General features: G+C 50.1%; 1 protein-coding gene across 6 annotated transcripts in view; it reads right to left on the bottom strand.

Moving 5' to 3' along the window:
- DAB2IP (DAB2 interacting protein) overlaps positions 1–27,346 on the bottom strand; it is a 186,593-nt gene that overhangs the window by 107,690 nt on the left and 51,557 nt on the right. For 2 of the 6 annotated variants that reach the window (XM_054521072.2, XM_054521073.2), the window contains exon 1: positions 25,479–25,677. The exons of 2 other annotated variants lie outside the window; for them this stretch is intronic. In XM_054521072.2, the coding sequence (XP_054377047.1) occupies positions 25,479–25,602 (124 nt within the window). In that variant the 5' untranslated portion in view covers positions 25,603–25,677. Of the gene's footprint in view, positions 1–25,478; positions 25,681–27,346 lie in introns of those variants that run through there. 2 more of the 6 variants (XM_054521080.2, XM_054521074.2) reach the window with 2 other exon arrangements.

The following is a 27,346-nucleotide window of genomic DNA, read 5'->3' as shown; positions in this document are numbered from 1 at the left end:
CTCCCAAGTAGCTAGGACCACAGGTGCACCCCAACACAACTACCTAATTTTTTAAAAAAAATTTGTAGAGATGCGGTCTTCCTTTGTTGCCCAAGCCGGTCTCAAACTCCTGGCCTCAAGCGATCCTCCCACCTTGGCCTCCCAAAGTGCTGGGATTACAGGGCTCAGCCACTACTATGTCAGCCCCCACGTTTTTTCAAACATGAGAATCTGTGACTTCTGGTTTCCAGTTCAGACCTTCTTTTCCAGAGGCTTTAAATTTGGGAGGCCTACAGAGGCCAGCAGGAAATCCAGAATCCAGGAAAGCAGCCAGCCACTCGGTGCTAACTGGTTACTGCTACATCACAAGGAGGGGGCTCAGGGCAGCCATAGCTTCCATGGTTCAAGAGAGGCTGATAATCTGGGTTTTTCAAAATATGAAGTATTCTGACTCTTACATGGTGACAGCTCATTGAAAACTTTTAGTCACGGCCTTAGCACACCTACATAAAACCTCCTGAGTCTGTCCAACCTGCCAACCTGGCCACTTTCCTCACTGGTTTCCCCACAACAGCGTGGCACCAGCTGCCTCTTTGCCATTGCTCCAGAGGTGGCCCCCAACAGAGGACTCCCTTCCTGCTCCCCTTCCCCAGCCTGGTCCACCCTGCAGGCCCTGGAGGAGGTCCTGGGTGACTCCCTCTACCTCCAGCTCTTGCCTCGCTTTTGGCTCCTACAGCAATAACTAGACCTGAGTCTCCTATCAACGCTCTCATTTGCAGTGTGTGTGCGTGTGTGAGTGTGTGTGTGTGTGTCTGCAGAACTCCTAACACCTACGCCTAAGCTGGCTGCATCTCCACCTCCCCAGCACCCTGCATGGAGCCTGGTGCGTGGGGGGTGCCTGGGAAAGACCTGTTGACTCGCAAGGGAGAAAAAGGACAGGGCAGAGGTTTCCCTGGTAGGTGTGAACACACAGGGGTGTGGAGTGAGACGGGAATGCCCAGACAAACACACATGCATGTTTATATTCAGGCAGATACTCCAATGTGTACACTCCCAGACCCACCCCAGGTACACACTGAGCAGGGGACGTGCGCACACACACACAGGACAGATGACATGGGATTCATACAAGGAGCAGGCTTTCCAGAAGGCAGAACAGGACGCTGGGGCGCCGTGTGCTTTCCAGGCCATTCCCTCCACACAGTCACATGGACAGGAGTCCACAGAAGCACAGGCTTCATCCTGAGACTGGTTCAGGCCCGCTGACCTCCAGGCAGGCCTGAGGCAGGCATTGACACCAGGTCCAGACCATCCAGCCCCAGGCACCTCTTCCAGAAAAGCTCCTTCCCACATAGCTCATCCTCAGCCAGGCGCCGTCTCTTAAGGCCCTTGCTGTTCCCACATGGTGCTTCCTGCTTAGAACTTTCCTTGGACCTCCTCCTCCACAATCTCTCTAGTCACACTCAAGGGATAACCACTCTTTCTGGAGGTTTTGCTAGGAAAATTCTTCCCATGCTTTCCTGTCTGCCTTCATCTCTCACCCCTTCGCACCACCCACCTGGAGCACCCTCCTGTGCTCTGTGACAGCACATGCCACCTCCCTCTGGGAGGCCGTCACCCATAACCTATGTCCCATCCACTATACTCAGCCAAGCTGCCAATGACCAGAGCAGAAGCTGAGGCTCAGGGTGCAGTCACCAGCCCAAGGTCACAGGGCTACTGAGCACCAGAGCAGGAATGAGGGTCCAGTGTGTCTGGACCGAGTCCATGGCTCCTTCAGCCCTAAGTCCCATGGGTCCCAACACCCAGCCAAGGGGCCAACACATAGGAGGTACTCAGGGCTTAGTCTCAGGATGCAAACCTTAGCCAGAGGCAGACCCCCGGGTTCAGCCACCTCTGTAGGGAAAGCGGTAGAAGTGGGAGATGGGCAGTGCCAGGCACAGTCAGGACCCTAAGCCCGACTGCTTCTAATGCCCTCAAAAAAAGGCAGAAAGAAGGGACTCCTCACCCTGGCACCCAAGGCCATCCTACCTCACACACTGTCTGGCTTCTGTTCTTGCTAACCCTCTTTGCTGTACCTGCCACGATGCAGGAATGTCCCACCTCCACACCTTTACCCATGCTCTCCCCCTCCCTAGAATTCTCTTCCCTGGAATGGCCTCCTGCGGGAACTGTCATCTTTTGAGCTCTGGGGCAATGCTGGGGGCGCCCAGATCACTTTAGGCAGAATGACTCACAACCCCGCACATCAGTCAGCCCTGCAGACTTGCTACTTGGCGTCTCGGCAGGAAGATGGGTTGTCTGTTTCCCACCTCCACCCAGAGCCAGGCACCCTGCAGTGCTTAGTCAAGGTTCCTCCATCAAACCAACAAACACGGGGTACCCACTGCAGTTATGGAACCTGGTTGGCAGAGTCAGGCTGCCCCACAGGGGTCTTGGGATCACCAGGACGACAGGAGCTGGAGCTTCCAGGAACTACCCTCCCTCTCCTGACACAGACACAGACACACACACACTCACACACACACACCACCCCTGGCCACAGCTTTACACTTTCCTGGGTAGGTGGGCCCTCACCACTCCAGGCAAGAGGTACATGGAGTCCCCTGGTAGAACACTGGGTGCCCAGTGAGGATGTCTTTCCACTGAGACCAACACTGATGCCCAGAGTCCTGCCTCTTGCCTCCTGGGTCTGGGCCAGGAAGCTCTCAGAGGTTTCTTGGTCCAATCTCCCATTCGACAGATGACGAAGCTGAGACCAGAAGGAAAGAAACGTGTGTGTGATCCCTCAACAACAGGTCTATAGCAAAGAGTGCTCCCAAAAGTCTTTAACTTCCATTCAGAAGCCCTGGCTACACCCCTCCACCTGAGAAGGCAGGAAGACCAGTAAGGATCCCAGGTGGCCGGAGGATACGGGCCCACTCTCCCTCCTGCACAGGGCGGCTGGCTCTCCTCCCTGACCTCTCCAGTCTCCCAGCCCACACCCAGGGCAAGGCCTGCACTCCATACGAAGCTGGAGGGGAACCTGAGGCACCTTCCCAGGTATCTCCTGTGTGGCCCCTAGTTCCATTCTCCACCTCTCTGTGCACTGCCTTCTGCTTCAGGGCACTGGTCTGTATAGACTCTATCATCTGAGCTTCTAGACCCTCAACTTCCATGTGGTTTGGCCAAAGAGGAGTCGTGGCAAGAGATGAGGGGAGGAGGGAGAGTCGTCTGGGCTGCCTGCCTCCTCCACGGAAGGTCCCAGCACCATCAGGATGACCCTATCTTCTGGACCTTTGCCTCCCAGCAACCACGCTCTCCCCTCCTCCGTGTGGCCTCAGGGAAGCAGCCCCTGCTGTCCCTAGCTTTGGGGTCCTGCACTGCCCCTGTGGTTCCCGAGGCCTGCCCACACCTTCATAAGCAGCCCCTCTATTAAACGCTCCTCTAATCACCATAGTCTGAGGCACCACCTGCTTTTCTCCAGACCCTGAACTGATCCACCAGGTGGGAGCTCAACTGCCTGGGAGTCACCCATGGAGCTGATGGGACCTCCTTTACCCACAGATGGGGAAACCGGGCCCTGAGAACAGCTGGATGTGCCCGTGGTCACACTGAACATCGAGGGCAGAGGCTGGGCCAGGCCGGGCTCTCTCCTGACCTGACACCCTGCACACCTTCCCCACGGAGCCAGCCGCCTGCCGTAAGCTCTAAGCACAAAGTTAATAAAGACGTGGATCGCTGAGTTCTGGACCCAAGTTTCTCAATGTTTTTTCATTGTTGCTCTCCCTTAAAAGTCTTCTTAGACACTTTTTTCCTAATTTCCCCTTCATAAAATTTTAATATCACAGACATACAGTATCTTTTATGTACTGTGTGTACACTGGGCGTTGTACAGAAAGGTTTTTTCTCATCTTCTAGCCCAAGAACCAACTTTTTGCCCACTTAGGGGCAATCTCGCCCCCGCTGAGAATGCATGTTCTGGACCCTTTCAAATATAATCCCACAGGACAACCTGGGCAGCTCTATAGTGAGGTCCATTTTCCAGATGGAGAAACTGAAGTTCTGAGAAGCAAAAGTGACTACCTCTAAAAGTCCTCCAGGGAAGAAGCAAGAGTATATGCTGAGAGTCCCTTAAACTGCTCCCAAACCCACACTTCCAGTCCCAGAGAAGATGGAGGGGATATGGAGCATGGGGTCAGGTGAGGAGCCAAGCTGACACCAGGAGCCTGAATTCAACCCTGACTCTGCTGTGTGACTCCATGGCTGCCCCTTTCTCTCTCTGAGCTGATTTCATCAATCCATTGAGTCAGGGAGTAAGAGCAGCGGTCATCTCCAGTCCTTGGAACCAAGTAAAAACGCACACACACCCTCTATTTTACACAGGAAAAGAAGGCAGGGAACTGACCCTGAGTCCTAACTCTGGACCCTGGGGATTCAGCCTCGGGGTCCTCCAGCATGCTGCCTTTGGCCTTTCATTTTGCAGCAAATCTTTTCTAATTTGGGCAAACAGACGCTGGGAGGCCTGGCCTCATGGTCCCATAGGTCTAGCACCACAGCTGGTGCCAGTAGAAACCCAGAGAGGTGAAGTGAATCTGCTAAGATCACACAGTAGAAAGTGGCATTCCTAGGGCTAGATCACGGGAAGGGAGACCCAGCCGATCTCTTAAGAGTCCGCCCCAGACCTTCGAGCATGATCCAGCAGTCTTTCCTCCTCGGCTCAGACTCATCGTATGACTTCTATGTGACCTCTCGGTCACCTAGTCTGCAAAATTAGGCCATGGGACCAGCTGATCCTGGATCCCCTTTCTGCTAGGAGGTTGAAAGGGTCTCCATTTACCAGGCTGTCTTCCTATTCTTGGAAGCCACTGCCAGAGAAATGCATTTTAACCTTCATGTGTTTGCAAAAAATAAATAAAATAAAATCAGTTTCATTCAAATGCTGCTGGCTTGGTTGCCATGGATACCACCTAATCATGAAGGATGACTGTTACTTGTTCCCATGGAAACGCGGCGGCCTGAGGAACATCCTGTAATTTCAGACAAGACACCAAATTTCAGTTGTCGGGTTGCATTGCCCAGATCTTAATGCTTAAAAGCAGGTAGAGGCAGCAACCTCTAACGCTAGCATCAGGAGAAAAGAAGTTGGCAAGGGTGTAGAACGAGGAGGTGCTGGACAGGGGTGTCCCTGTGTCCTCGGCAGTGATCGGGAAAATGCAAATTAAAAGTCTCAGATGCCATTTCATACCTTTTGGAAAGGTCCTAGACCAGTCCAGGATTTAAAAGAAATTAAGTAAAAGAAATGAAAAAGAAACCAGTCTAGAAATTAAAAAGAACTGTGACTCCAAATGTTGGCAGAGATGCACAGAACACTTTCATCACTGCTGGTGGAGTGAAAAGGGCCTGAAGAACAACTACACAATAGCCAGTAGGAACCAACAACACATATGTGCTAGGGCCAGAACCTTCCCTCTTACTCATCCAGTCAAGAAAACTGCTTCATCCTGCACACGTGGAGATCTGCACAAAGATACTGACCGCAGCACTCTTTGTAGCAGCAAAAAGTTAGAAGCAACCTAAATGTCCACCAATAGGGGAACAGTCATTCAATAGAACGTTACACAGCAAGGAAGGGAGGACACTATTCACATGGAACACAATGGCACTACAAAGGACCTAGAGCTATAGAGATCAACATGAATACAACTCAGAAATATGATGTCGAGTGAAAAAAATCAGTTGCAAAAGGAAATGGTGTGTAATCCACCTATATACCATTTTTTTTACAAGAATGTTCACAGCACCTTTATTTTTAATAGCCCCAAAACTGGAAACAACCAAATATCCTTCTATAGATGAGTGGTTAAACAAACTGTGTTGCATCCAGAATGAGTAAGGCAGAATGATGGTCCCCCAAAGAAGTCCACACTCTAATTCCCAGAACCTGTGAATATGTTGCCTTACATGGCAAAAGGAACTTGGCAGATGTGGTTGAGGTTAAGGATTTTGAGATGGGAGATCATCCTGAATTATCGAGGTGAGAATAATCTAGTGATATGAGTTTGTTGTTGTTGTTGTTTTGAGATGGAGTCTAGGTCGGTCGCCCAGGCTGGAATGCAGTGGTGCAATCTCAGCTCACTGCAACCTTCGCCTCCCGGGTTCAAGCAATTCTCCTGCCTCAGCCTTCCAAGTAGCTGGGATTACAGGCATGCACCACCATGCCCGGCTAATTTTTGTTCTTTGTTTTGTTTTGTTTTTTGTTTTTTTTAGACGGAGTCTCACTCTGTTGCCAGGCTGGAGTGCAGTGGCACGATCTCGGCTCACTGCAATCACCACCTCCCAGGTTCAAGCGGTTCTCCTGCCTCAGCATCCTGAGTAGCTGGGACTACAGGTGTGTGCCACCATGCTCAGCTAATTTTTGTATTTTTAGTAGAGACGCGGTTTCACCATGTTGGCCAGGATGGTCTCGATCTCTTGACCTCGTGATCCTCCTGCCTTGGCCTCCCAAAGTGCTTGGATTACAGGCCTAAGCCACCGCGCCTGGCCTAATTTTTGTATTTTTAGTAGAGATGGGGTTTCACCATATTGGCTAGGCTGGTCCCGAACTCCTGACATCAAGTGATCCGCCAGCCTCAGCCTCCCAAAGTGCTTGGATCACAGCCGTGACCCACTGTGCCCTGCCAAAGGATATGCATTCTTAAATTTGGAAGAGGGAAGCAAGAAGGTGAGTCAGAGAAATGTGATGAGGAAAGAGGCAGGAGAAATTCTAAGCCTGAGAGGAACTCCATCTGCTGTTGCCAGCTTTGACACAGACAGAGGTGGTCACGAGCCAAGGAATGTGGGTGGCCTCGATCTAGAAAATGGGAACAGCCCTCAGCTGATAGCCAGCAAGAAAACAGAAACCTTAGTCTTACAACCACTTGGAAGTGAATTCCCCTAGCAAGGAATTAGCAATGAAATGGGTTTTTCCCTAGAGCCTTCGGAAAAGAACGCAGCCTGCTGACACCTTGATTTTGGTCTGGCAAGACCCATGCCAGAGTTCTGACTTGCAGGGCTGTAAGATTAAAAACTGTGTTGTTTAAGCCGCTAAGTTTTAACTTGTTACAGCAGTCATAGAAAACAAATACACACACTACGGAATACTACTTAGCCCTAAAAAAGAAACACCCTATTGATACACACGACAACTTGGATGGATCTGGGCGTTATGCTGAGTGACAAAAGCCAGTATCAAAAGGTCACATAGTGTATGATTCCATGTACACAGCATTCTCAAAGGGATAAAGCAATAGAGATGGAAAACAGATTAGTGGTTGCCAGGGGCTAGGGATGGTGGTGGGGCAGGCAGGTGGGTGTGATGTTAAAGGGGGAGCACAAGCGACATCTTCGTGGTGATGGAATAGTCCTGGATGCTGATTGCAGTGGTGGTTACTCACATCTACATACATGATGAAATGGCAGAGAACTATACACAGGCATGGATGGTACCACTGTACACGAAAGATCTGGAATAAAAGCCTCTGACATCGGGAAGCTGGCTTGGCATGCACGGCTATGCCACGTTATTCTCCTTTTAGACATAATCGCAAAAGACACAACCTCAGACAAGGTTACTCTGAGGCCATAATGAAGTGAGACAAAACAAGGTTACTACCTAATTTTTGTTGAAGTAACCCATAAAGACAAGGTCACTGTGCCACCCACAAAATACCAACCATCACCCTCTCTTGGCTGAAATCAGTGACTGCTGCTACTTTACCAGTCACAGCTTTAGCCCCCAATGCCAGTCTCCTCTTCCTAGAGATAGGACTCAAGTTACACAATTATAGACTTGCCTCTGCCTTCTGACAGCAGATGCAATTCCTCTAGTGTGAATCCCACTCCCTTCAACCTCCTCCCCCAAGTCACCCAACCAAAACCCAAATCCTATACTAGGTTCTTCCTAACACACTCTTACTGAGATGCCTCATGGTGCATGCTCTCCCTCACTGCAATGAGTAATAAATGCAACTTACTCAACTAGAGGTGTGCTCTTGGTGGGTCTTTGGCTAGAGGGCAACTGCAGCTGGAGGATCCGTCCTATATTATGTAAGATGCAACCATCAGAGAAAACTGGGTTCTTGGGACTTCTCTGTATTGGTTTTACAATTGCTTGTCAATCTATAATTATTTCAAAATAAAAAGTAAGGCTGGCTGGGCGCAGTAGCTCACGCCTGTAATCCCAGCACTTTGGGAGGCCAAGGTGGACAGATTGCTTGAGGCCAGGAGTTCGAGATCAGCCTGGCCAACACTCAACCTGGCCAACATCGCAAAACCCTGTCTCTACTAAAAATACAAAAATTAGCTGGGCATGGTGGTGGATGCCTGTAAACCTAGCTACTTGGGAGGCTGAGGCACGAGAATTGCTTGAACCTGGGAGGTGGAGGTTGCAGTGAGCCAAGGTCACACCACTGAACTCCAGCCTGGGTGACAAAGCAAGACTGTCTCCAAAAAAAAAAAAAAAAAAAGTAAGGCTTACTATGGACCCTTTTAAGCTGAAATACACTTGCTGTCTATGTGATTAATATGATGTTTTACTTTGTTTACATGTGCATGCACTTACATAGAAAAATATCATATTACACAGTAGCCAAAAACTTGTTATCGGACGTTCTCTTTGGAGAAGGGGACGGGCTATGAATGGAAACAGATGACTGTACAATTTCCTGAATGAAAAATAATTAAGACTTCCCAAAACTAATAGTAAAATTAAAATATAAATAGGTGATATGACTCAGCACAAATTGTACTCGCTGAATACATCTGAAGAGAAAAGAATAGAAGGAAGAGAAAAAACAAAATCAGCGAACAAAACAAAACAAATTAAAATCCACAACAGCCTGGGTGCAGTGGCTCACACCTGTAATCCCAGCACTTTGGGAGGCCGAGGCAGGAAGGCTGCTTGAGGCCAGGAGTTCAAGACCAGCCTGGGTAACACAGCGAGACCACCATCTCTAAGAAAAGTTAAAAATTTAGCCAGGTGTGGTAATGCATGCGTGTCATCCTAGCCACTTGGGAGGCTGAGGCAAGAGAATCGCTTGAACCCGGGAGGCGGAGGTTGCAGTGAGTGGAGACCGTGCCACTGCACTACAGCCTAGCGACAAAGCTAGACTCCGTCTCAAAAAAAAAAAAAAAATCAACAGCTCAAATGGTGATATGGTTTGGCTCTGTGTTCCCACTCAAATGTCATCTTGAATTGTACTCCCATAATTCCCACATGTTGCGGGAGGAACCCGGTGGGAGATAATTTAGATCATGGGGGCGGTTTCCCCATACTGTTCTGGTGGTAGTGAATAAGTCTCATGAGGTCTGATGGGTTTATCAGGGGTTTCTGGTTTTGCATCTCTCTCATTTTCTCTTGCCACTACCATGTAAGAAGTGCCTTTCACCTCCCGCCATGATTCTGAGTCCTCCCCAGCCACATGGAACCGTAAATCCAATTACACCTCTTTTTCTTCCCAGTCTTGGGTATGTCTTTATCAGCAGCGTGAAAACAGACTAATACAAATGGCCAATTAGAAAAAGTGGATCTGGCCAGGCATGGTGGCTCACGCCTGTAATCTCAACACTTTGGGAGGCCGAGGTGGGTGGATCACTTGAGGTCAGGAGTTCAAGATCAGCCGGGCCAACATGGCGAAACTCCATCTGTATTTAAAAAAGAAACAAAACAAACAAACAAAAAAAACCCGAAAAATTAGCTGGGTGTGGTGATGCACAACTGTAATCCCAACTACTCAGAAGGCTGAGGCAGGAGAATCATTTGAACCTGGGAGGCAGAGGTTGCAGTGAGCCGAGATCCCGCCACTGCTCTCCAGCCTGGGCAACAAGAGTGAAACTCTGTCTAAAAAAAAAAAGAAAAAGAAAAAGAAAGAAAAAGTGGATCAGAGAAGTCTAAAGATCAGGAATCAGGAATATACCTGTGGGTGGGGAAACATAGCTCCCATGTGGAAAGTGAACTGGCTAGTGCTCCCCGAGGGAGGGGCCAGGTGAACTGAGCAGGAAGCCAAAGGTAAAAAAACACCATGCAGGCCGGGCGTGGTGGCTCACGCCTGTAATTCTCCCCAAAGTGCTTTTCCCCAGCACTTTAGGAGGCCAAGGTGGGTGAATCATTTGAGGTCAGGAGTTCGAGACCAGCCTGGCCAACATGGCAAAACCCGGGCTCTACTAAAAAGACAAAAAGTTAGTCGGGCGTGGTGGTACACACCTGTAATCCCAGCTACTCAGGAGGCTGAGGCAGGAAAATTGCTTCAACCCGGGAGACAGAGGTTGCAGTGAGCCAAGATGGCACCACTGGACTCCAGCCTGGGTGTCAGAGCGAGACTCTGTCTCAAAAACAAACAAAACACACCGTGTAACAAGTCATGGAATCTTCAGATTGTTAGAACTTTCCAGACGAAGAGCTGTCCAGCTTATGCCTCTGTGTACGTCTATTTAAGTGTGTGTGTGTGTGTGTGTGTGTGTGTGTGTGTGTGTGTGTGTTGGGGCTGGGGATGGGGGATGAAGCCAGATAAAGAGTTTGCTGAAATAATGCATTGATAAATTGGCAGCTCTCCTGGCTCCCACTGCACACTTTTTCTTTTTTTTAATTTTACTTTTAGTTCTAGGATATATGTGCAGAACGTGCAGGTTTGTTACATAGGTATACATGTGACATGGTGGTTTGCTGTACCCATCAACCTGTTGTCTAGGTTTTAAGCCTCACATGCATTAGGTATTTGTCCTCGTGCTCTCCCTCCCCTGGCCCCCCCACCCGCCGACAGGCCCCAGTGTGTGATGTTCCCCTCCCTGTGTCCACGTGTTCTCATTGTTCAACTCTCACTTATGATTGAGAATGTGCCACTGCACACTTTTTCTAGCTCAGCCTTTAGGCACGCCTCTCTGGGACAGGGAGGAGAGGTGTTGCTTGGAGGTTACTAAACTTTACCCACCTGTGCTACCCAGAATAATGTTCCCCAAAGAACCATGCGTCCTAATCCCTAGAACCTGTGATATGTCACCTTCTATGGCAAAAGGGACTTTGCAGATGTGATTTAATTTAAGGATGTCGAGATGAGGAGATTATCTTGGATTACCTGGATGGGCCTAAAATAATCAAAAGGGTCTTTACAAGAAGGAGATAGGCAGATCAGAGAAAGCAATGTGATGATGGAAGCAGAGGTGGGAGTGACATGGGGCTATGAGACAAGGAAGAAGGCAACTTCCAGAAGCTGGCAAAAGCAAGGAAATGGATTCTTCTCCAGAGCCTCAAGAAGGAATGCAGCCCTGCTGACATCTTGATTTTAGCCCAGAGAAAATGATTTCAGACTTCTGTCCCCCCAAACTGTAAGATAATAACTTTCTGTTGCTTTGAGTTACAAGTTTGTGGTAATTTGTTACAGCAGCCACAGGCACTAATACATCCATGGATCCAGGCTCAACATATTCTAGTTACATTAAAGTAAAGATAGAGGGATAGAGGTTCAGATCATCATCTGATTCAGGACTATGGACTTTCAAGGGCTCCCATCTTTCCTCTTTCAAATCTATAAATGCCTTAATGAAAGAGAAGAGCTTCCTTTTAGAAATATCACACTTATTCCCATATAAGGTCAGCTTTATTCTTTCTCCACAATGCATTTTTTATTAAAAGACATATGCAATAGAGCTTGAAAACCACAAAAATATAGGAGACCTTGGTTGCTTATTTCATAATATAGCTTAGAGATGTTTTCACATCTGTACACATGTTATCCTTTCATACAGTCACTCCACACTCTGTGTATTTTACCTTTAGTATACGTACTAAGTACATCAGTAATACTTCTTTAGGGTATATAAGTTCTAATTATAGCACTCCAGAGGGAACCATGATTATCAAAACCTAAATATCCACATGTATTATTAAATTCATCTTATTTTTCATTTCATTCATTAACTGTAAACTATTTTCCCCCCAAATTTCCACCTTAGTAATGTTCTGCACTTTTGTTCTTTTCTTTATTTATTTTCATTAGAGACGGGGTCTCACTATGTTGGCCAGGGTGGTCTCCAACTCCTGGCCTCCAGCAATCCTCCTTCCAGCCTTGGCCTTCCAAAGTGCTGGGATTACAAGCACAAGCCACCATGTCCAACCCATGGTTATTTGAAATCTATATTATTAAATTAGAACAACATGGCTATATGAAATAGCAGGCTTATTTTTCTAACAAATATAAACAGGCATAAAGTTTTAAGTGTGTACATATTAGTTTTCCATATAATTTTGAAACTTTAACCTTTCTGTATTTGACAACTTGGAAGTCAAATTTTAACTTATCTCCAAAGTTCTAATTTAATGATTTGATACTAAAGCAAAACTGAATTTCAGTCCTTTGTGTAATTTTTAGCCTCTAGAACAGTTGACTCAGACTGTATATCAGATCCTGTAAGGGACATGAGGTTATAATTTGGGAAAGCTACAAAGAAGATCATTTTATGTTCTAGAATAGATCATGATTTTATGTTCTAGAATAGATCATGATTTTATGTTCTAGCATAGATGATTTTATGTTCTACAATAGCCCTAGGAAGTTAGCAGGAAGGGGAACTGATATAAACCTGAAGCTTATTCTGTCTGCTACGCCATGGATCATAGAGTCCTTTGTCTCTGACCCAGGTGTTTTGCGTCTTCCACCAGCGCTCATGAAACTACCTGTTTAACTTGTTAGCTGCAAGTAGAGTAAAATCTCAGCCACTTCAGTGATTAGCCAAGAGCACCAAAATATACTTAATAAATTTAACACATAAGAGACTAATAACTCAAAACTCTGCTGAGAGACACTAAGGATCTAAATAGAGAGATATACTACATTCAAGGGTTGGAAGACTCAGTATTGCTTAGTTGACATTTCTCCCCAAACTGATCCACAGAGTCAACGTAATCCCAATCAAAATCCAAAATAAAAATTTTGAGGACACTGACAAGATGAATTTTAAATTTAGATGGCAAACCAAAGGACCTAGACAGCCAAACAAACTTGAGAAAGAAGAAACAGGTTGGGGGACTTAACATTACCTGGTCTCAAGAGGTACTTTGGTCTTGAAATATAGCTAATTTACAAAGCAGTGTAGTATTAGCATAAGGATAGACATACAGATCAATGGAACAGAATAGAGTCTAGAAATAGACCCATACATACATGGGCAATTGATTTTCAAAAACAGTGCCGAGGTAAATGGATGCTGGAAAAGATATGTTTTCCAACAAATAGTTCTAAAACAACTAGTTGTCTCTATGTAATAAAAATGGATCACCGGGAAATGTGGAGAAACAGATCTAAGAGAGATAATGACTGTGCCATGTATTTGTATTTTTATCCTAAAATTGACTCCTGAATTAAGAAACATCAGCTCCACCTTTAATTGGAGGAAACTGAAGTTCAAACCATGACCATACAGCTAGGAAACGTTGAAAACAGGATTCAAGCCCGGATATCTCTGAATCTAAGGGTTGCCCCAATGTGGGAAAGGAATGGCACTGTGCAGAGAAGAGTGAGAAGACAATGGTCCCAAGTGACTCAGGAAGCCGAGTTCGCGCCCGGCCCTTGGCCTCTGTGTCCCCAGGGCCCAGCTCAGTCCCAGCTACCTGGCAGAAAGAGATGAGGGATGTTGATTTCACATTTTGTTTTTATGATGTTGAGTTTGGAGGCAGTACAGGTACAGTGTCCCGAGGCCATGGAACTGTGATAGCCTGCTGTCTCCTGAAGGGAACTGGGATCGAGTTCCAATGGTCTCTAAGCTCAGGAGGTGGTTCAGAATCAGAAGAGGTTGCCCACTGCTGCTGGGGAGTGGAGTCTGGTGGGAGAGGGACATGGGGACAACTGTAGAGGGCTCAGCATCCAGCCCACCATTCCTGCCCGGAGGATCTTCAACATAGAGCACTCGGGGGCAGGGCACAGCAGCTCCTCAGAGGGGACGTGTTTGGCTTGGAGCTGGTACTCCAGAGGTGGGGCAGAGGAGCTAATGAGACACATCCTTCCCAGTTACATCCCAGGATGCTGGGTAGGGCCCTTCCGCAAGGACAGTGCAAGGGTTTGCTCGCTCTTTGGCCTCTGGTTGGCCACGTTAATAGTCTAGTATAACTAGACTTATTTAGATTTATACTAGTGTATAAATAATCTAAATAGTGTATTTAGATTTATACTAGTGTATAAATAATCTATAACTAGATTATTTACATTTATACTAGTGTAGCCTAGTATAAATCCTACAAGGTTTTCAGCATCTGTCAACCTTGTCCCCAGGTTTTCCTTTTGCTTCTCTACTTGAGCTCGCTAACAATTGCTTTTGACAGCCCACGCTTCCTATTCCTTATCTCCAGACACGCCTCACTTCCAAAGAATTCCCAGCCTTCCAAAAATCTCTGGATTTCCTGAACACTCCAAGGATGAATTCACCGGCCCAAAGTCTTCTCTCAACCCTGAGTTTCTTTTTTCTTTTTTACTTTCTGAGGATTTCTAGTAATTTGAGTCGGCAGTGTCGCTTTCCCCATTTTTTCTTCTGGAGTTTTCTTCCCACGATTCTTTTCTCTGCAGCTGCAGGGCCCATTCCAGGGCTGGCAGAGAGCTGGCATTTATTCCGTGCTGCTGGAGTTCAGGAAACTAAGGAGGTCTCAGGGTGTCCATATGTGTTTGCTCCTCTCTGCCATGTGCAATTTCACCATATCCATTTTTAAATACACAATGCAATTCGACACACTTGGAGGCATACGCATACGCTTCTATGTAAAAGCAGAAAGCACATGTAGGCAGGATACCCACCACCTTTAGGTGGCCAGTTATCCCTGGAGAGAGAGTAGGTGGCTTTAGCTATATCTTGGGCGTCAGCAAACTTTCCATAAAAGGCCAGATAGCAAATATTTCAGGCTTACAAGTCCATATGGTCTCTGTCTCAGCTATTCAACTCTGCCATTGTAGCGTGAAAGCAGCTATAGACAATACACAAATGAATGAACATGGCTGTGTTCCAATAAAACTTTATTTATGGGCACTGAAATTTGAATTTCATATAATTCCCTATGTTCTTCTTCTTTTGACTTTTTGTTCCAACCCTTTAAAAATGTAAAAACTATTCTTGGCTCACAAGTCATACAGAAACAGATGAGGGGCTGGGTTTGGCCAGTAGACCACACTGTCCTGACTCCTTCTGGACCTGAATCATTTCTATTTCTAACAAAGATAGAAAGAAAAGAGAAGAGAGGCAGGTATGGCAATGTTAAGGTTTGTTCAGCCTGAGAGGTGGGTGTCTGCAATATTATTTTCTATGCTTTTCTGTACTACTTTCAAATATTTTAGAATTTTCAAAAACTTAAAGAAAAGAAGGGGAAGGGCCGGAAATAACCCCCCAATGATCCCAGAGCTTATTGGTGGGTGCCAGATTAAAGGTGATTTTTATTTTCTTCTGTTCTGTAATAGATATTTACTGTTTTTTGTAATCTTAGGAGTTGGGTTTTTTTTTTTTTCGAAACAGGGTCTTACTCTGTTGCCCAGGGCTGAGTGCAGCGGTGCGATCGTAGGTCATCATAACCTGGAACTCCTTGGCCCAGGCAATCCTCCAACCTCAGCCTTTTAAATAGTTAACACCACAGGCCTGTGCCACCACAACAAAAAATTTTAAAATTTTTTGTAGAGATGGGGTCTCACTATGTTGCCCAGGCTGGTCTCAAGCTTCTGGCCTCAAGTGATCCTCCCGCCTTGGCCTCCCAAAGTGCTGGGATTACAGGCATAAACCATGGTGCCTGGCCATAAACATTATTATTATTGTTGTTGTTGTTGTTTAATTTAGATGGAGGGGTTTGGCCCAAACTGGTGGTCTGTCTCCTGAGGACCTTCCATAACTTCTGAAAGAGAGCCCCTTCCATAACTTCTGGAAGACAGCCCCTTCCAGAATGTCCCCCGACACACAGGAGCTGGAGCACTCCCTGTGCTAGTAAAACCCGCCCCTCCCTCTGCAGACAGCATTGCCAAAGTCAGGGAGGGGGGCCACAGCCTGGGTTCTCTGAAGTTCAGGGTCCCAGGAGAGTTCAGAGGCTGCTGCTGATGGGGAGAGACACTCACCCCACCCTGTTTGCTGCTAAACCTACAATTGTGAACAGGTTTCTAGATACCAGGTGGAGCCATGACTGTATCGACAGTTAATGGGAAATCCAAGCTTCTCTTGCACCCCCATTTTCACCAAATTTCTCCAATCCTGTCCTAGTCTGTACCCCACACCTCCTCTCCCCCAAATAATCGATCCCCTGCAGCCTCCAGCACCTTTCTCGCCTTCTCCTGAAGCTGCTCCCTGAAGAGCCCCTTGCCCAGTCTTGTGCCACAACCCCTGCAGCATCAGCATCCAAGGCAGGCCCATCAGCCATGTCCACAGCCTGCCGGGCACCCCCCACCCCAGCCCTCACTGACCCTCATCCTCCCCCTTCTTCACGCCTTTCCAAGGGCCTTATCCCACCACCTTATCCCACCACCAGCTCCCACTCCTCACGCTGTAAGGACGACCCCTGGACTTCTCCTTCGTCGGTGTCAGCCTACCATCCTGTGGGAATTCCAGGAACTAGTTCAATGTTTATAAATAAAAACTATGAAGTAGCATAATATGAGGGTGGGCCACATAGAACCACTGACTTCTTTTCTTGCCAAATATAGATGTTTTAAAAAAATGAACACCATTTAGTATGGTGCATACTAGACATTTATGCATTGCATAAAAGGAATGTTCTAACCCCAAAGAATCCAAAGACCATCATCTCAGAATAAAAAAGAGGCACCAAAATGGGTTACTGAAGTGAAATGGATGTGATGGGAAACTCACTGCAACGCCCTTACGGTCCTCATTTCACCGCAGGCCAGGGAGAGATCGTGGCAGGAGCCCAGCACTGGCCCTCGGATGGCGGCAGCCTCTCTCCTGTGTCAGCCCTTCCAAACTTCCCAGCTCCTCTTCACCTTGCCCTCTGCCTTCCCCCATCCTGCACCTGACAGCCTCCTTCAAAATTCCCCAGGAAGCAGACTGGCCTCCCTGCTCCCTCTTCCCACTTTCTTCTCCCTGCACCATACTGGTCTAGCTTGCGGGTTGCTAAGAGTTCTTTTCCTAAATCACAGCTCTGGTAAGTATAGTGAGGGTTAAACATCCTGGACTCTGCCACTCAGTAGCTGGGTGATGCTGAGCAAGTCGCTTAACCCGTCTGAGCCTCAGTTTTCTCATCTACAAAGTGGAGCTGATAACACCACCTAGGAGAAGGACGATTTAAGGCAGGATGCATGTAAAGGACTTAGAAGAACCCCTGGCGCTGTGTAAGTGCTCAAGACATGGAGATCACTGTTATCATTCCTGTTATTTTCAAAATCCTTCCTTTGATTCCCAGTGGCCTGCCAGGGGCTGTTCTCCCCTCTTTGCTCACCACTCAAGGCCCTGCCTACCTTTCCAGTCACACCATCTGCTAACCTTATGCCAAGACTCTTCCCCTTGGCCTCTGAGCTCCCGAGGGCGGGGGCTGGCTATATCTGCTGTAGCAGCCCCTGGCACCCAGGTCACACATACTAGTTGGCTCGCTAAAGCTCTGCTGCTCTGAACAAGTACCAGTGAGACCTGTGGCAGCCTCTCAGGGGAGGGATGCCGAGAAACCACCTAGGTGGGTCCAGTCCCCACTAGCACCATGTTTTCTTTCTTTTTCTTTTCTTTTTTTTTTTTTTGAGATGGAATCTCGCTCTGTCACCCAGGGTAGAGTGCAGTGGCGTGATCTCGGCTCACTGCAAGCTCAGCCTCCCGGGTTCATACCATTCTCCTGCCTCAGCCTCCCGAGTAGCTGGGACTACAGGCACCTGCCACCATGCCCGGCTAATTTTTTTGTATTTTTAGTAGAGACGGGGTTTCACCGTGTTAGCCAGGATGGTCTTCATCTCCCGACCTCGTGATCCGCCCGCCTCGGCCTCCCAAATGTTTTCTTTCTAGATCAGCCCTAACTGATTTGCAAGCAACCCCTCAGACTTTGGGTGAACAGCTAATAATGACAATACTCCCGGCCTATAATGACACCCTATGCTGCGTCATATCTATCTGTTACATGTGCTTCTGAGCCCAGAGATGTTCAGTGACTTGTCTGCAGTCACACAGCATTTATGACCTAGTCAGGACTCTGTACACGCTCCTAGGCCAAACTCTGTGTCCCCAGAATAGAGGTGTAAATGGATAGAAAACCAAGCTTATTCCAGATTCCCAATTTATTGGTTTCCAGTCTCCAAACCTAAAGTCCACAAATCCCCATGCCAAGCAGGACACTAGGAAGGAGTCATCTCCGACTGCCCAGCACCCTTGGGCCCCACTCTCTTCTCCCCTCTCTCCCTCATCAGCCAGGGGCTTGGGGAAGGCAGGCAGAGCCTCATGGCCCCCACATCTCCCTCCCTGTGCTCTGCCTTTTTCATTTCACAGCTATGTCAGCACATCGCCTCCAAAGGCCGAGGAAAAAGAAACAGCACAGCCCAGATGCCGATAGTACTCTCCTGTCTGTCAGAGAGAAGAGAAGAGGGAAATAAAAGCTAACAAGACTTCCAAAAGCAAAATCCCCAAACCACCTCTCAGGTACCCAGCAGCTGTCAAAGTCAACACAGGAACCTGGCGAAGGGAGGAAAACCCATCCCCAATAAAATCCAGGCAGCTGTGGATCTGAGATTCGGAGACTGAGCACCGCCGCATTTCCAAGGGCGTGATGGGCGTCCTCGGTGGCGCTTCTCTGCTAACGTACAGGTGGTCTGTCTAGACTGAGGAACCAAGCCTGTCTTTGCTGAGTATCGAGTCTACTTTTTTTTTTCATTATTATTATTTGGAGGGCTATTGAGATTCCCTTGGCTTCCTTATTTCTGCAACTGGGAAACCAGAGCACAGAGAGCTGCTTCCAAACTGAGGGCCGCATGGGCCAATTTCAGATGGATAATTAAATATTGAACAAACGCTGAAATGCCTCTACTGAATCGGGATGGCTAAAAATAGCCACCCCGCCACTCCTAGAGCGGGCACGCGATACATGGGCATCTCGGCTGCTCATTCTCAAACCCCTCCTCCCTGCAACTGTCAAGCGCAAGCTTCCCGGGAAACAGCAGAGGAGGCGGAGGGAAACAGACTCTCCGAATACCTACCTAATGGAAAACAAAACTTCAGCTCCCAGCAAGCTCTGAATGTTCCTGACCAGGAAATACTCTCCCTTTCCTGACATTTAACCAAGTGGCCCCGAGAGGGAGGTGCAGGGGAAATATCACAGCCATTGCCTGTCTCTTAAAAATAGTCAAAAGGCTTCATGTCATTTCTAAAGCAAAACACGTATGCAGCCTGGGATGGGAGCGTGTTTGTGTCAAGTTCAACGTACACGGTAGTTGAATCGCCATTCTCTCCCCCAAGAAGACCCAACCAGGAGCCCAGGCACTTCAGTTTCCCTATCTGGGCTCATCTTAGGGAAAGCAACAAACTACACCAACACTGAAACAGGATACAAAGGGATCTGAGTTCCAGACCAGGATTTCTCGTTAACATCTTTAGGTAACCACGGGCAAGTGGCCTTGGCTCTGTGGGCCTCAGTTTTCCCAGCTGTCAAGGGGAACAGTTGGCTCCTGGTACTGGAGCCACAAGTATCCATCTCTCCAACCTCCCCATTCAGTAGCTGGGCAAATAGGCTCCAAGCCCCTCCCTGTACCCCCAGGTCTTAGTAAGTACAGAATTAAATAGAAGGACGGAGATAGAAGAACGAAAACCTGAACCACCGAGATGAGGAGTATGCCCTGGGCCCATTCCAGCGCTCTCTGAGTTGCAGCAACCAAGAAAGTTAGAGGGAGCCCTCGGGCTTCTGAGCATGAGCTTTTGAGTCCAGTGGCCTGGGTTCAAACCAGTTATTTCACCACCCCGACAGGAAAATGCAGGCGAAATATCACACCCAGAGCTCAGTTTCCTCACCTGGCAAAGGAAAGTGACAACGATAACCCCTACCTGCTAGGAGGATTGGAGAGCTGAGATGAGACATGAGGTAATCAGGGGGAGCTCTTGGCATGGGGCCGGGCACACATTCAGCTTGGTGAAAGGGAGCTGTTCTCTCCCTGATTATTAAAGGTGATGAGGGTGGGTCAGGAAGGACAAAGGCAAGGGCAAGAGGCTGACATTCCAGCAGATTCACTGGGGCCTGTGGCCTCCTTCGAGGACCTGGAGAGCTCTGGGGATTAGGCCTCAGCTGTCTGCCAGGCTCCAGGGACCTCACACCAGGGGACTCTGAACCCTCAGCACTAAGAGCTTTGGTGGAGAAACATGGCTGAGGCCCTGAGACCTGTCACATGCCCTGGGAAAGGGCATGGTTGGCAGGACATGAATGACAGCAGGATCCAGGGGGCAGGGGCAGGCCGGGGAGGTCCCACCTGAGCTATCCCAGGCAGGTGGAGGAGGCAACCAGATGCCAACGGGGCCACTCCCCAGCCTCCCTCCCAAGCTTTGACAAAGATTGTGAGAGACGATTGCCATGAACACCCAGTGAAGTCATTGGCTGTGAAGGGAGGTGGCCTTCTCAAAGCCAGGGCCTGACCTTAGAAAGGTCTGCCTGCCCATGGATATCGCAAGGTGAATCTCAGGACCTGGAGGTGGGCAGAGCTGGGCTCCACCATTTCTGAGCTGTGTGGCTTTGGGCAAAGCTTTCATTCTCTGGGCTACAGTTTCCTCACCTATGAAATGAGGATAATATCCGTATCCATCTCACAGTGTTATTCTGAACACTGCATAAGACAAGGCAAGTTCAGAGTTGAGCTCATTGCCAGGCACGGAGCAGACATGCAGCACACAGGAGCCGTAACAAAAAGGAGCCTTTTTTACCCTCATTACATGACCTGAGAGGGAGTGAGCTCCCCAATCCTTGAGGTGTGTAAGGGAGAGGAGGGACTGGAAAGGCTAGGGCCAAGCCCCAAATGAGGGATTGTGTCTCAGCAGAAACAGAAGAAGAGATAAGGCAGAAAAGGGCATAATGATGATTTCACAGGTCTCATCCAAGGTAAGAGGCAGAGAGCCAGGCCTAGGGCCCTTGCGGGGAACATCTGAAAACTGGGGAACCACAAAACACAACATTTGAAAACTGGGGAACCACAAACACCCCCCACCACCCCACCTCAGGGCTGTTCTCAGGTTCGCCCAACTCATGAAGTCCAAGCTGTTGCCCCAGAGGCCTCTTGCAGACCTTATCAAAGCCAGGGTCCTGGCCAGGCATGGTGGCTCACGCCTGTAATCCCAGCACTTTGGGAGGCCGAGGCGGGTGGATCACCTGAAGTTGGGAGTTCGAGACCAGCCTGACCAACATGGAGAAACCCCGTATCTACTGAAAATACAAAATTAGCCGGGCATGGTGGTGCATGCCTGTAATCCCAGCTACTCGGGAGGCTGAGGCAGGAGAATCGCTTGAACCTGGGAGGCAGAGGTTGCGGTGAGCTGAGATCGCGCCATTGCACTCCAGCCTGGGCAATAAAAGCAAAACTCCGTCTCAAAAAAAAAAAGAAAAGCCAGGGTCCCCCGAGAAGTTACCCACCCCCCATGGTGGCACACAGGTCCTTACCTAACCGTTCTCTTGCTTAGGAAGCAGTTGTGTGAAACCATCCTCCCCCACCACGCGGGCAAGGTACAGAGGCATGAAAGAGGGGTGTGTACAGGCACAAAGGAGGACCTGACCATCTCAAGAGAAAAACATCTGCAAAACCCTCACCTCCCAACCAGGGCCTGGCAGGTGGCTGGACCCCTAGAAAAACTCAGATGAAAACATGAATAACATAATCAAAACCCCTCATGGCTAGGAGTATAGGCAGTCCAAGAGGCAGCAGAGCAAGATTAACCCCCCTTGACAGATGGGGAAACTGAGGCTCTATGATATGCCCAGTCATGCAACCAGTTCGCGGCTGAGCTGGAACTACAGCCCCTGCCTCCCACTAACCACTGCTCTGTCCCCTAGAAAGAGCCTTGTGCCCTAGTGCACCCCAACAAGCTGGCCTCCCCAACAGACTGGGGGCTTGGCAAGGGCTGGGAGCACATGTGATTCATCTCCATGTGGCCCTGCACCCAAGCTGAAGCCCAGTACATAGTAGGTGCTTAAGAGGAGCTGACTGGCTGAATGAATGGGTCAGAACTTTGTCCAGGGCTAGAGGAAAATTTCTGTTTCTCCTAGCAGCCCTGGGGAAACAGAGGGGTCAGAGACAAAACTTTTCTTGATTTTGGTGTGACTAGGTGGGGAGGCACCTTGCTGATGACACCCTTCTGGGGACAGGATCCCCCAAAATCCATGGGGCATGCCCAGCCTTCAAGTGGAGTCAGGGACACAGTGGGAAAATGCAAATGGCCCTCACCCTCCAAAGGTCACTGTTTCTACCCCACCTCCAGCTATCCTCCAGCTTCGTGCTCTACCCCCCACCACAGCAGGTCTCACTCTGCCCATTCTTCAGATGGGGAAACTGAAGCCCAGAGAAGAGAAGAACCTAAGCCCCTTATTGGTCAAACTAGGGAGACTGCAGATACTGTCCCTCACTCACAGCCCTACCAGGGACAAAGCCTTGCTCCCTTCCCCCAGCCTGGCCAGCTGTAGAACCCGGCAGCAACCAACTCTTCCTTGCATTTTTCTGTTTCTGAACAAATACACAGCCTGAGTTCTTGGTCATTTTCCTTCCCTACTAGTGCCAGAGGCCAGAAAGGGTGTGGGGGCAAGAGTCTGATCCAGGCTGAGATGCTAGGCACCACCCACTCCTCTGAGGTCTGATGCTACCATACCATGGGACCAAGCCCCCATGTGGATGGGGAAACTGAAGTTCAAGGTCAGAAGGGACTGGCTCAAAGGCCACAGGGTGGCTTCCTCAGCCTGAGTTTCTCCCTGGGTGGGGCTCTGCCCTCAGGTGGTGGTTGTGGCTCTGGGGCAGAGTCAGGTGTCTGAGGCTTTAGTGGAGGGAGGGCAATGGCTGCCCTAGCTGCCTCCCACCAAGGAGGACAGGGTGCCTCCAGCCTCCACCCCACACCCTGGCTGTAGCTCTAACTAACTCCTCATCACTCAAGGCCTTCTTTTTTTAAAAAAACAAACAAAAACAAAAACAACATTGAGACAGGGTCTTGCTATGTTGCCCAGGCTGCTCTTGAACTCCTGGGCTCAAGGATTCCTCCTGCCTTGGCCTCCCAAAGTTCAACGCCCTTTATCAAATCCAGACTACTGTTGCCTGCTCTTCCCCACCCACCCACCCAGCTCCCCTTCCAATCCACTCCCCTCCCCAACCCCAGAAGGAACTCTATCCTCAACACCCAAGACGTTTTCCTTCTCCCTGACTGTGCAGTCTCTTCATTCTGTCCAGAGAGAGGACAGTAGCTCACCCTCAGCTGCAGCCTGAGTCCCAGGCACTGGCTTCTGGCCCTCACATGACCCTGTCACTGCTAGCCCCACTAACAACACAAGGTCACTGAGGCTTGGAGAGGTGACTGGCTGAAGAATAGTTGTGTGCACAGCTGAGACTTGAACCCAGATCTGACTCAATCACTCCCTCTGCCAAGGGAAATCCTATCCATTTGTGAGATCCCATCCAAATGTCACCTCCTCTGTGAAGCTCTCCCTGATCTCCCCAGATATAACTTCTGTTCAGAGACAGTCTCCTCCCCACTCTCTGTAGGCTGTGAGCTCCTTCAAGGCTGGGACACAAAGCAGTGATCCTGTGCATGTGGGGGTCTGGGAGCTGGGGCTCAGGTGACAGCCCCTGACACATTGATTATCCCCTGTCCGGTCAGCTGAGCAGGAGCGGGACTCCCATTACAGTCAGGGATGGAACTGGGCTGAGGTGAGAAGAGGGAAAGGTCACACAGGGCATTTCTGAGGCCAAGGAGGGGCGGGTAGGTGAGGTGACGTGAGGTGGGTGCAGAAGGAGAGGCCCCAGGGTGATCTCAACTGTACTGGGCGTTTTCACAGCTCCCATTTCTCAGTTTCTTCACTGAATCCTCCACATACGGCAGGTCCATTTTACAACCAGGAAAACTAAGCTCAGAAAGGGGAAATGACTTTCTCAAAGTCACAAAGCTTGAGCCCAGATTCCTGGTCTCCAAGACCAAGTCCAGGGGGAGGGAGTAAGTACAGAATTAACAGAACTTAGCCTTTCTCCAGGTCTTAGCAAGTATAGAATTAAATAGAAGGACAGAGATAGAAGAACCAAAACCTGAACCACTGAGATAAAACCTTTCCCCAGGTCTTTAGTACTCCATCCAAGGAGTACTAAAGGCTTAGTACTGTTAATTCTGTACTTACTAAGACTTCAGGAAAGGCAGGACTGGGGGGATTACAGGCTTTGAGAGACCCTTGAGGACTGAACTACCAGCACACACCTGTGCACACGCTTGAACCCTTCTGTGCACGGGGAACTCACTACTTCCTGAGGAAGCCCTGGACTGCACATCGCTACTCAGCCCTGACTGTGGGAGAAGTCTGCCCCATTCTGGGGGAAGCAAATGAACACTGCCCGCCTGCTTCATTTACCCTCACACTGACAAGAAAACTGAAGTTCAGAGGCAGCTCAGCCCAGGTCACACAACGGCAGCCTACAGGGTGGGAATGTGGCCCCTCTGGGTCTACCAGATTCCCTGCATGGCATTTGTTGGCACAGGGCCCAGCTTCCCACTTTCAAGATAACCTGATGGTGTCAACTCGGCCCAGGTCCCTGCTAAGGCGCCGTCTTTCTCCTCCCTTCCACCCCACGGGCACCCTCGGTGGGCCTGAACCTCTGCCTAGGACTCCAGCCTCCCCAGAGCCCCTTTGAAGGCCTCCTCCTCCCAGGGGGCTTCCCTCCCTCCCACTCAGCCAGGGAAGGAAGTCCCGGCCCCCACCCGCCCAAACGCAGCCCCCGGGATCACACGCATTTCCAGCCGAGGATCCTGTTACTGGAAAAAGAAAATGCTGCTTGCACCTCCCCCTCCGTCTCGTCCTGCCTCCTGAGCTTGATGGAGAGAAACTTTGCAAAGGAGCTTGGCGCCCACCCGCTCGAGGGGTCCCGGTTCCTTCCCTGAGGTCCACCCACTTCTCCCAGCACCCGAGAGGTGGGGAACCCGTTAAGTTCCTGGAAAGGGAAGAAAGAAGTCCGCGGCCTGGGCTGGGAAGGCAAGGTGTGGGGAAGCTCAGATCCACCCTGGGTTACTTTATTGCCCGGCTGCTGAGTAAACTGAGGCACAGTGGGGTAGGAGGTCTGATCTGAGATACGGAGAAAGATTCCAGGCTCTCCTCTCCCTGTCCGTAGCTTAAGAGGAGACCCTAGAGCCTCGGCCTTCCCCGGAGAGAGGAGGACTAGGCAGAAGCTGGGGGAATGGGGGGTCCGGCAGACTCAGGAAGGGGCGGATGAGGAAACCCCCGGCAAATGGCTGGAAGGATGATCCCGGTCCCTAGCATCCCCGGGCATCAGGTGGCTTAGTGGCCTTAGGAGGGTCTAGGGGTCAGGGGTCGGGGTGGCGCCTACCCCTGGCAGGCCGGGTCCGGCTGCGGGAGCGGCTCCTCTGTCGCTGCAGCCGGGGTCGCCTCAGCAGCCGGTAGTAGTAGGAGGACCTCCCGGTGCTCTTCCTGGAGCTGCCGCCCGCGGACATGCTGCCGCCCGCCGGGCACCGGGCTGGGCCTGGGCGCGCTCACACGGGCCCCATCGGCCGCTCCGGACAGCCCGGCGGGCGCCCCCGCGTTCTCCCGCGCTCGCCCGAGCGGCCGCCGAGGCCCTGGCTGCCCGACAAAGTCGCTCCAACTCCTCCTCCGCCTCCTGCCCCCTCCCGCTCCCCGAGCAGCCGGCCCCGCGGCGGGGGCTGGGGACCCGGAGGCCGGGCTGGCACCGGCCCGGAAAGTCAGTGCGGGAGAAATCCCGGCCTGGAGTCGGCGGGGCGAGGCGGCCCGGAGTTTCCCCGGGACCCCAGACGGGTCCCCCCCGAGGGTTCTGGCTCCCACCCCCGCGCCCGAGGGTTCGACCGTCGACCTGAGGGAGCACCAGGCACCCAATCCCGCCAGCGCGGGTAGACGGTGCACACCTGCTTGTGCGCTCTCCGGAGCCCGGGGTAGGACGCACGCTTGGGGACGGTCACTTTCAATTAGGGTCCGTTCCTGCCCCAGGCTCGCTGGGCTGAGAAACGACCCTCACTGCTCCGCAGGCCCGGGCCCAGCCAGGTTGAAAGACTCCCCTGTGATGCGGGATACTTGCCTCTTCTTTACGTTTTAAAGGTTGTCCCGTCTGATACACGTATCATTTTCATATAATTAAAATTACGGTGTCTGTTTCAAGCACTCAAAGCACTGAAGGCAGGGCAGAACAATCCCTACCCTACTGTAGGGACCAGAAACTCAGGTGGCAGAAGGAAAGGTGCCAACTCCCTCTATTGCATTGGCTGAAAAGCTTTCTCCAAGTCACTCCTCAGCTCAAGAACCTTCTGTGGCTCCCCAGAGAACAATGGCAATACGTCTAAACCTCCTTGTTATTTGGACCCAAATAATCTTGCCCCAACCAAAGTCCCCTTCAGCCGCACCTCTGCTCCCCCTAATTCTCACTTCTCTTTGCTGTGCTGCCAGCAGGGACTGCCTTCTTGGCTATTTTCTCCACCCGACCAAAGTCCACCTTTTCAGGACCCAGCTCCTCCACCCTTCCCTAACCATGGCCCACAGCGATCTCTCTCTCCCCGCCCCTATCTGTTTAGCAACATTCGTCGTTTAAATTATTAAGACACCTGCCTGAGCTGCCTCCTTTGAAGTACAGAGGGGGAAACTGAGGCCTTGGCAAGGAGGTCTTGCCTCAGTCACATGGAAAGTGGCAGAAGCAAGTGGTCTTAGCCTGGGGCTCTCAACATTCAGACTTAGGGGTGAGGAAGTGTGAGTCACCGCAAGTGCCTGAGGCCGGCTAGGGGATCTTCCTCCAGAACAGTGGGAAAGGTGGGGCCCTGGAGGGGGCGGGGCCGTCTGGGCAGAAATCCAGGCCGGGTTTTGCACCTCACAGGGGAAGCCCCCTCCCTAGCTCTCTCAGCCATCGGGGAGGGCCCCCAGTGCTGCGGAGCCTGTCTCACAGCTGGAAGCCAGGCGCCTTCCCTGACCAGGGGGGAGGGGCAGAAGGGGTGTTACTCCACCAAACCCAGTCTGAGAAGTCCAGAGCCATCAGCTGCCCTGGTCCCCTCTTCCCCGAATACCGGCCAATCCCACAGGAAGATGGAAAACCAGGGTGCCCAAGAGGACACCCTTAGCCTCCGTTGGGTTAGGCCAGGGGTGCCCAATCTTTTGGCTTCCCTGGGCCACATTGGAAGAAGAAGAATTGTCAGGCCACACATAAAATATACTCACACTAACCATAATGAGCTAAAAAAA

Source organism: Pongo abelii, chromosome 13, assembly GCF_028885655.2.
Source record: "Pongo abelii isolate AG06213 chromosome 13, NHGRI_mPonAbe1-v2.0_pri, whole genome shotgun sequence".
Lineage (NCBI taxonomy): Eukaryota > Metazoa > Chordata > Mammalia > Primates > Hominidae > Pongo > Pongo abelii.
Note: the sequence above shows the minus strand (reverse complement) of the source record. Positions and strands in the feature narration are given on the sequence as shown.